The following is a 9,567-nucleotide window of genomic DNA, read 5'->3' as shown; positions in this document are numbered from 1 at the left end:
TAACCAAACTCCTGCTCACAGTTCAAAACCTGGCCCCTGCCCTCCTCCTCCTCCATGTCAGCACCGCGTCTGCGCCTCTCTTCCCCGGGCTCTCTGTCCTACAGCTGTGCTGGCTTCTGCAGCACCTCAGCCCTGACTCCCTGCTGTGCCGCAGGGCCTTTGCACATCTGTTCCTCCGGCTTCCCCAGCACTTCCCCCAAGCTCTTTCAAGATTGCATCCTCTTGTTCTTGGAAGGCTGCTACACAAATGTGATTTCCTTAGGAAGGCCTTCCCCCTCCTCTCTCCCACCAGACCAGTTTCCCTGTGATACCTAGTCATGGCATGTCTCGCAGTGGGTGGTTGTACATTAATTTGTATGGCTGTTGGATTAGTTTTTGCCTTGCTCATCAGACTGTGAGTAACACACGGATGGGCTGGCCTGGTCTCTCTGTGCCCACCGTCGTACCTAGCAGATTGCCTCATGGGCACTCAGTAAATGCTGACTAAAGGTAGCAAATGAGACTCATAGAATACCTAAATAGCACCTGAAAGTTGGTTCATTGTTATTGTTCAGGGAAGGCTTCCCGAGGGGGTGGGGTTTGAGCATGACCTTCAGGTGAAGGGGTAGAGCAAAGGGGAAGCTCCCAGTTTGGATGGCCTGGAAAAGCCACGCCTTTGCCTCTCACCTCATTTCCCATTTGTAAAACGGGCAAAGTTGGACAAAATGACCGGATGCTCTGGCTTTCTTCCATATTCTCCGTAAGAGGGTTACCTCCCCGCAGGCCCTGATTTACGAGTCCACCCAGTTTTTTGCACAGACCTGTGTCCTCCTAAGCCCCGAGTATACGGTCTGCAGTCCCGTGATCGGCCACCGAGCGGCGCTCAGAGACCAGCCTGCTGCCGGGGTTATCGGCGAAGACACTTCCGCGCCGGTTCGGTGCCTGGGCCTTCCCTCCCGCCCTCCCTTCCTGTCCGCAGCGTCCGGGCCGACGGCCACCGGCAGCCATGCTGGGCGTGCGGGCCTTACGGTGCCGCGGCTTCCTGCTGCCCGGGGCCGGGCCAGTCCTCGCCTTGAGCTACAGGTATGGGCGGGCGAGGGGCACGCTTCAGCACCCGGTGCCTGCGGAGCCCTGGGGTCATTTGTCCTGGCTCTGGTCCCCTGTGCCTGCCCGGTCACCTCCCCATCCCATGCCTGCCTTCCCCCCAGACTAAGGCCGGCGCCTCCGACCGGGCTCAGACAGTAATCCTCTCCTCCCTCCCTCCCCTCCAGCTGCAGGGCTCGCTTGCTCCAGGTACTCTGTTCCGACACCATCTCCAGGAAGCCTTCCTTGAACCCCAATGCTGGGCCAAGGGTCCTTGTCCAACAGCACCCTGGGCTGGCCTGTTACAGCCCTTGATGCTGCAAGGGCTTGTCACTGCTTAGGCCTGCCCCACCCATGCTGCCCTCCCAGGCTGAGCTCCCTGAGATCAGAGCCAGTTACTGATTCTTTGAGGGTAATGGGGACCTGGCCCCCCAGAAGTGCCCAGTGGATGGATGTTGAGTGAGGGAGTCCCTGATGCCAAATGAATTTCTTCTCCTTGCTCCTCACCTGGCCCAGTCCTAAACACAGCAGCCAGCAGCCCTCCTGCCCAGATCATATACCCAGGCAGGCATGCCAGAGATAACCTCCAGCACAGTCACCCTGGGTGGGGCCGGGTGAGGGGAGAGAATGGAGCCTGAAGGACCATTCCACCCATTGTGACTCGCCCTGACTTCACAGTCATCATCGTTCCCAACACCAGGTCGGAGAGGTTGGGGGAGACTAACCTGGCAGGGAGCCCCCAATGAGCCACCTTTCTTCACCCCCCCAAAAACACAAGGGGGAGCACAAAGGCCACGGTCTCCCCCGTGGTTCAGAAAGGTGGGTTGGGCTGGGAGCAGGGGGTTCCGGGAGAGGTACCACGGGGCGTGGGGGGTATCGGGGGTGGTCAGGTGGACCTCTGGGCTGGGTGTAGGTGGAAGCAGTGGAGACTCCTCGTCTGACCTGCCTGACCCACTTGCCCACTCCAGGGGTAGCTCCGCCCGGGACAAGGACCGAAGTGTGACGGTCAGTAGTTCAGTGCCCATGCCTGCTGGAGGGAAGGGGAGCCGGACTAACTGCTCTCAGTCCACGCCCCAGAAGGTCCCCAACCGCCTGATCAATGAGAAGTCACCGTACCTCCTGCAACATGCCTACAACCCTGTGGACTGGTGAGTCCTCTCCTGATGCCCTCCTGGGGCAGCTAGATCCTCAATCTTCCTACTGCCCCCCTCCCGAGCTAGTGAGTGATGCCCCACTCTGCTGGCCTTAGGTACCCCTGGGGACAGGAAGCCTTCGACAAGGCCAAGAAAGAAAACAAGCCAATTTTTCTTTCAGGTACTGCATCCATCATTCCTGGGATGGGCGCAGGGGAGTGGTGGTAGATAGGGGATGGGTCCTTTGGGCCTGGGGCCTTCCAGGAAACTAGATGCTAGGGCATCATAGGCCCAGCCGGAGTCCCTTGGCTGCCCCTCTCTGACCAGTCACTGGTCCTCCCTGGCCCCGTGGCCCTATTCCAGTGGGGTACTCCACCTGCCACTGGTGCCACATGATGGAGGAGGAGTCCTTCCAGAATGAGGAGATTGGCCGCCTGCTCAGCGAGGACTTTGTCAGTGTGAAGGTAGACCGGGAGGAGCGGCCTGACGTGGACAAGGTGTATATGACTTTTGTGCAGGTGAGTGGTCTTCCCTTGGATGGGTGATTGCCCGTGGACATGGGGCTGCTCCCCTCACCCTTGCCCTCTCTCTGGCAGGCCACCAGCAGTGGTGGGGGCTGGCCCATGAGTGTGTGGCTGACTCCCGACCTACAGCCCTTTGTGGGTGGCACCTATTTTCCCCCTGAGGATGGCTTGACCCGAGTTGGCTTCCGCACGGTGTTGATGAGGATACGGGACCAGGTGGGTATGCACTGGGGGATAGAGGGGACTGGGGGTCAAGGGTGAGGGAAGCGAGGGGCCCTCACCCCATGCTGACCTCCCGGTCTGCCCCTGCCTCCCGCAGTGGAAACAGAACAAGAGTACCCTGCTAGAAAACAGTCAGCGGGTCACCACGGCTCTGCTGGCTCGGTCGGCGATCAGTATGGGTGACCGCCAGCTGCCACCTTCCGCTGCCACCATGAACAGCCGCTGCTTCCAGCAGCTGGATGAGGGTTATGATGAGGAGTATGGTGGCTTCGCCGAGGCCCCCAAGTTCCCCACACCAGGTCGATGCCCCCTGCCCCATGCCCACTGCAGCCCTGGCCTGGCCTTCCGAAGCCTACCCTAGTCAGTGATGTCTTCTGACTCTTGTCTCGGTTATTAACTTCCCACTCTCCTGTCTGGCCATTGACCGCCTAACCCCATCCTGCCTGTCAGCAGCCATCTAGTGAAGCTATGACTTTTGGTCTTAGCAGGGACTCTCTCTGATGCTGACCTTGGTGATTATCACCTGTCCTCTGGGTTGACCTAGCCTATCTAGAGAGACTGCCTGTTGAGTAAACCCCTAACCCTGGCCACCCAGATCTCGGCCCCCTGCCCTTCCTGTTCTCTAACCTGCGTATTCTTGGTGTCCGCAGTGATCCTGAGTTTCCTGTTCTCCTACTGGCTCAGCCACCGGCTAACCCAGGACGGCTCTCGGGCCCAGCAGATGGCCTTGCATACCCTGAAGATGATGGCCAACGGGGGTATCCGAGACCACGTGGGGCAGGTGAGGGGGGCAGGCATTCCTTGGAGAGGGCAGCAGGCGGCAGCGGGGTGGGGGCAGTGGCTGGGGTCAGCCTCCAGCCCCATGTTCGTCCTGGCTCAGGGCTTCCACCGCTACTCCACGGACCGCCAGTGGCACGTTCCCCACTTTGAGAAGATGCTGTATGACCAGGCACAGCTCACGGTGGCCTATTCACAAGCTTTCCAGGTGACCCCTGACCCCAGCCCTGAGCGGAAACCCAGCCTGTCCACCTACCCTTGGCTGCCCCTTCCAGGGCCTGCCTGGTGACCTATGGCTCCCCCTTAACTTCACCCCTAATTCACTCTCATGTTCACTATCCAGCCTCCCTCCCTGCCCCCGTGGGAGAACGCTTGCTGCCCACCTCGTACCTAGAGACCTCTGTTTACAACCTCCTCCCTCCCTACTCAGATCTCTGGTGACGAGTTCTACTCCGAAGTTGCCAAAGGTATCCTGCAGTACGTCGTTCGGAACCTGAGTCACCGGGTGTGTGTCCACTGAGGCAGGCGGGCCTGGCGGTGGGAGGGCTCAGGGCCTCCCCTGTCCTGAAGGGAGGGGCCAGCAACTCTCCCCTCCCTACAGTCTGGAGGCTTCTATAGTGCAGAGGACGCGGACTCCCCGCCGGAGCGGGGCATGCGGCCCAAAGAGGGCGCCTTCTACGTGTGGACCGTCAAGGAGGTCCAGCATCTCCTCCCTGAGCCTGTGCTGGGCGCCACCGAGCCTCTGACCTCAGGCCAGCTCCTCATGAAGCACTATGGGCTCACGGAGGCTGGCAACATCAGCCCCAGTCAGGTGAGGACTGCTGAGATCACAGGAGAGTCCACACAGGCCAGTGGACTCGCTTGGACAAGAGCTGTCTTTCTCAGGACCCCAAGGGGGAGCTGCAGGGCCAGAACGTGCTGACCGTCCGATATTCGCTGGAGCTGACTGCCGCCCGCTTTGGCCTGGACGTGGAGGCCGTACGAACCTTACTCAATTCAGGTCTCGAGAAGCTCTTCCAGGCCCGGAAACATCGGCCGAAGCCGCACTTGGACAGCAAGATGCTGGCTGCCTGGAATGGTGAGGTGTTGTGTCTGAGGCCTGATCCATATATTGAATTCCCCTTCACAAGGGCCCTTATGTATGTCAGGTACCTGGTGAATATTAATTTTTTCTTTGTCAGGTTTACTGTCCTTAATTTACAAATGAGCCAACTGAAGCCTACAGTAATCCACCCAAGGTCTCACAGAGACAGGAGCCCAGCCCTGCCTGGCTCTGGAGCTTAAACTCTTATACACTTGCCCTGTTGCTCCAGGGAGATGTCAGAGCTTGGGGGGTTGGATAGACATACTGGGAGGGCCCTGGCGGGGGTCACAACCACCCGTGTCTCCTACCTCCAGGACTGATGGTGTCTGGCTTTGCTGTGACTGGGGCTGTTCTGGGCCAGGAGAGGGTGATCAACTATGCCATCAATGGTGCTAAGTTCCTGAAGCGGCACATGTTTGATGTGGCCAGTGGCCGCCTGATGCGGACCTGCTATGCAGGCTCTGGTGGGACTGTGGAACACAGGTAGGGTACCCGGCAGCCTGGGAAGGCTTGCCTCCCTAGGCATCCCAGGCTTCTCCCTGCCCCTCTCCTCCCCTCTGGGTAGGTGCTAGTCCTGGTTCTGCTTGCTGCCCACTGTGAGCTCTTATCCACCTTGAGACTATTTGCTCATCTGAGAAATGGGCTAACAGGACCTACCCAAGAGCTAGGTTTTGAGGGTTAGATAAAAGCATGTGAAAAGGGCCTCTTCTGTGAAAGTGCCTTTCTTCCTGGCCTGTCCCCTCCCCAATGCCTGTCCCCCTAGCAACCCGCCCTGCTGGGGCTTCCTGGAGGACTATGCCTTCGTGGTGAGGGGCCTGCTGGACTTGTACGAGGCCTCACAGGAGAGTGCGTGGCTCGAGTGGGCTCTGCGGCTGCAGGACACACAGGACAGGCTCTTCTGGGACTCCCGGGGCGGCGGCTACTTCTGCAGTGAGGCCGAGCTGGGGGCTGGCCTGCCGCTGCGTCTGAAGGACGGTCAGTGAGGGTGTGGAGCTGGCCTGGGGGACTGGACCCCACCGGGCTTGGTTTTTCCTGGGGGAGGAGTAAGTGCGGTGTGGTGGTGAAGAGCTGGCAAGGGCAGGGCCCAGGCCCTCTTGGGCTTACATCTTTAGCACTGAGTGACTTTGAACTGGTCTCTTTACATTTCAAAGCCTCAGATTCTTAATATGCAAAATGGTGCTAATGGTGGCATTTCTTTACATGGTTGACACGAAGATTAATGTAGCTATTCTGTGAACATGCTTAGTGACAGTAACTGACATGCTTAGATAGACTAAACAAGGCCAACTTCATCCCAATTGTCATAAGGCTTCCTAGGTAGTAAGGGAGCCAATGCACAGACAGTACTGTTTAAAGCAAAATCGCACACACAGATGCATAGTTTAATCGTGGGTGCCATGGAGAAGTACGAGCTGCCCACTGTACTGCGTTCCTGACTTTTCTCAGTGGCATTAGCATCACCCGAAGCATCTAGTCTGTTAACGGCACCCAGACTTAAGTGTCTTGGGGTCAGGATGTTGTCACTGCTGTGTCCCCAGGATCTCCTGCACATCTGGTATGTAATTAGGTGCTCAATAAATGTTAACTGAATGACCGAAAGGTCCCTGACAAAACAATGGTAGGGCCCAACTCAGCGGGGAAGTCAAATTAAACCTGACAGGTGTCATTTAACCAAGGACTGGAGGGCAAGACAGAGCCGTGTGGTCCTGCAGGAGCAGGAGAGGGATTTCAGGTGGAGGGAACAGCCCCTGAGAGGCTCTGAATGGGCAGCTTGTGTCTGGGAGGGCAGAGGGGCAGAGGCCAGCATGAGGGGAGGATGCCCGGGAGGCTGGATCCCTGCAGGGTCTAACAAATGTGGCAAGGAGGAGAAGGCTTTGGTGAGTTTCGAGTTGGTTGTGATCTGCTCTGGTTTAGATCTCAGAGCGTCACTCTGACCGACGATAGAGAAGGGGTGGGGAAACAAGGAGGCTAGGTAGGAACCCGTTAGTGGTGCTCAGTCCAGGCAAGTGATGGCAAAGGTCCAGACAAGGCAGAAGTACAAGATGGGAGAAGTGGTCAGGTTGGATCCATTCTGGTCACAGACCCTGCAGATTCACAGTGGATTAGAAGTGGGAGGTGAGGAAGTCGGAAGGAAGGGCAGTTGGTGGCTGGGTGGAGGTTTCAGTTGGGAGATGCAGGACCCTGGGGAGCAACAGCTCAGTCTGGGCAGGTGCATATGAGGGTGCCAGTTACTGCTGGGCCTGGCAGTCACTCTCAGACCTGGGGCAGGAGCCGGTGGGCAGGGACTCCTCCACCCCAGGCCCCTGCCATCCTGGCAACAGTCCTGGACTAGGGTTCTGGGACCCAGTGACCCTCCCTCCCTGTCCCCTGCAGACCAGGATGGTGCAGAGCCCAGTGCCAACTCCGTGTCGGCCCACAACCTGCTTCGGCTGCACGGTTTCACGGGCCACAAGGACTGGATGGACAAGTGTGTGTGCCTGTTGACCGCCTTCTCTGAGCGCATGCGCCGTGTGCCCGTGGCATTGCCTGAGATGGTCCGCGCCCTCTCAGCCCACCAGCAGACCCTCAAGCAGGTGGGGCCCTTGGGCTGGGACCCAGGGTGGAGGGAAGCTGGGGTTGCAGTGCAGGCATGGAGTGCAGTTCCTGGGGCTGTCCCCAGAGCTCAGGTCCCTGAGTGTGTAGCCCTGTGTGAGTGTGTGTCTCTGAGGGAAGGTCTGTAAGGCTGCTTTTTCCAGGCAGAAGAGTCTGTACGTGTCTGAGGCAGGTCTCCATCACGAGCAGGTGCCTTTGTGAGTTCCTATGTGTAGGGTTCTCAGAGGAGAGGGTTAAACATGGATCCCTGCGGTTACTGAAACGTGTGTCTGTGTGCCTGTGTGTGTCAGTATAGTTGGGTCCGCAGTGTAGAGTGTGCAGGTATGTGCCTCTGGGTGTATGTCCCTGTGTGTGTTATTGCTGTGTGTGTGCATCTGGATTTGTATAACTCTGGAGGTGTGTGACTGCGTGCCTGCCTTCAGTGTGTGCTGGGGTGAGTGTTCACCAGTGCATGATCGCCCGGTTGTATGTGTGTGGCCCATGTCTAGGTTTGCCTGCTTACATTTGTATGTTGGCCTGTGTGTGTGTGTTTGTGCGTGTATGTGTGTGTCTGGTGTCTGCCTCGCTGTGGGCATCTGCTCTGTGTGTGTGTGATGACTCTGTCTCTCTGTGTATGGCTCTCTGTGTGTTTGTGTGTCTTCCAGTGTATCAAGTCTTATGTGTGTGTGCTGATGTCTCTGCCCATGTGTGCATGTCCCTGTGTATCTCTATCACTACAGATGACCCTGCCACCTAGTGTATTCTCATTTGTGTGTGTGTGTGTGTGTGTGTGTGCTCTCCCCTGCTGAGCAGTGAATCTGATGCAGCCTCCTGGCCGCTGATCTGGGGGATGCTGAGTCCCCATTTCTTCTTAGGCATATAGGATGGGTGGCAGGAGGATGGGGAGGGCGTGTTAGGTCTGGATCCAGCCTCTTGGCATCAGCCACTGGAGTTAACCTTTCTGTTCTGGCTAGATTGTGATCTGTGGGGACCCCCAGGCCAAGGATACCAAGGCTCTGTTGCAGTGTGTCCACTCCATCTACATCCCTAACAAGGTTTGGTCTCTGAGCCCAGCCCCACTCTCAGCCTCCCCTGCCCGGGACCCCTCACTTCTTCAGCTCTCCAGTATCTCTGGCTCTTCTGAAGGCTTGGAGAAGAAACCCACCAGTGGGTCCTGCTGGTGTCTGGGTGGCCCCGGGTGACTCTGTCGCTCTCCCAGGTGCTGATTCTGGCTGATGGGGACCCCTCGAGCTTCCTGTCCCGCCAGCTGCCCTTCCTGAATACCCTTCGGCGGCTAGAAGACCGGGCCACTGCCTATGTGTGCGAGAATCAGGCCTGCTCGATGCCCATCACTGAGCCCTGCGAACTACGGAAAGTGCTCCATCAGTGACTGCCTCCCCTACTTTGGGCTGGGGCAGAAGGTGGAGCTTCCCAACCAACCAGAGACTCAGGCCCTGCAGGGCCCTGCAGAACCTTTGGCCACCCCTGGGCACCATGTCAACAGGTGGCCTCGGCCACCCCTGCTGCTCCCCCCTGAGCACCCGCTCACCCTGGAATAAACCTAAGCGTCCCGAGGGAACCTCTGGGCCTTAGCCTTGCTTGTGAGGGCGGGGCCTCCAGCGTGGGAACCAGCAGCCCAGGGTCCCTTTTTCTGGGAGCCCCTAGATGATCCCCCTGTATTCTTGGATTCCTCTTTTACCTTCAAAGGACACCAAGCTGACTCTGCCCCCCTCCATGGTCATTACAACCTGAGTGAAGCTGAGGTCAGGGGACTGGTAATGGTCACCAGGGATGGGGGTGGGGTATGGACTTGCACAAGAGGAGAAAGGCCAGTCCTTACCCTCAGACAGGGTTAAGAAAGGTCGCTGCCTCTGTTCCCATTGTTTCCTCCAATTTTAAGCTGGGGTGCTTCATACGAGCTTTTATTTTTCATGGAATTTGCATATTTTCTGGTCCTTCCCATTGTCTCCTCCAATTTTAAGCTGGGGAAGTGGGATGTTTCATATGAGCTTTCATTTTTCATGGAATTTGTATATTTACTGGTCCATTATAAGAGCTGCTCTTATCAGGACCAAGGACGTTTCTTTTGGGGTATCTATCCAGCTCCCAGCCTTCCCACAGGAAGTCATATTGTCCATCCCCCTGATTTCATATATGTTAGTCCAGGGAAGGAGTTGGGTTGGAAGTCCTTCTC

At 57.5% G+C, this 9,567-nt stretch overlaps 1 protein-coding gene across 1 annotated transcript; it reads left to right on the top strand.

Annotated features, from left to right (window-relative positions):
- Window positions 1–938: 938 nt before the first annotated feature.
- Window positions 939–8,952, top strand: SPATA20 (spermatogenesis associated 20). The gene is made up of 16 exons (XM_005890311.2): window positions 939–1,062; window positions 2,031–2,210; window positions 2,312–2,376; window positions 2,559–2,713; window positions 2,792–2,935; window positions 3,039–3,240; window positions 3,592–3,722; window positions 3,822–3,926; window positions 4,149–4,223; window positions 4,320–4,529; window positions 4,604–4,796; window positions 5,117–5,285; window positions 5,566–5,777; window positions 7,176–7,375; window positions 8,348–8,428; window positions 8,593–8,952. Exons 1-16 carry the CDS (start codon window positions 986–988, stop codon window positions 8,761–8,763), a joined length of 2,370 nt encoding a protein of 789 aa, XP_005890373.1. The 5' UTR covers window positions 939–985; the 3' UTR covers window positions 8,764–8,952.
- Window positions 8,953–9,567: the final 615 nt, after the last annotated feature.

Source organism: Bos mutus, chromosome 19 (assembly GCF_027580195.1).
Source record: "Bos mutus isolate GX-2022 chromosome 19, NWIPB_WYAK_1.1, whole genome shotgun sequence".
Taxonomy (NCBI): domain Eukaryota; kingdom Metazoa; phylum Chordata; class Mammalia; order Artiodactyla; family Bovidae; genus Bos; species Bos mutus.
Note: the sequence above shows the minus strand (reverse complement) of the source record. Positions and strands in the feature narration are given on the sequence as shown.

Coding starts and splice junctions, on each gene's coding strand:
- SPATA20 (XM_005890311.2), top strand. CDS start 986: ATGCTGGGCGTGCGGGCCTTACGGTGCCGCGGCTTCCTGCTGCCCGGG. Junction 1,063..2,030: donor GTCCTCGCCTTGAGCTACAG/GTATGGGCGGGC, acceptor TGCCCACTCCAG/GGGTAGCTCCGCCCGGGACA. Junction 7,376..8,347: donor ACCAGCAGACCCTCAAGCAG/GTGGGGCCCTTG, acceptor TGTTCTGGCTAG/ATTGTGATCTGTGGGGACCC.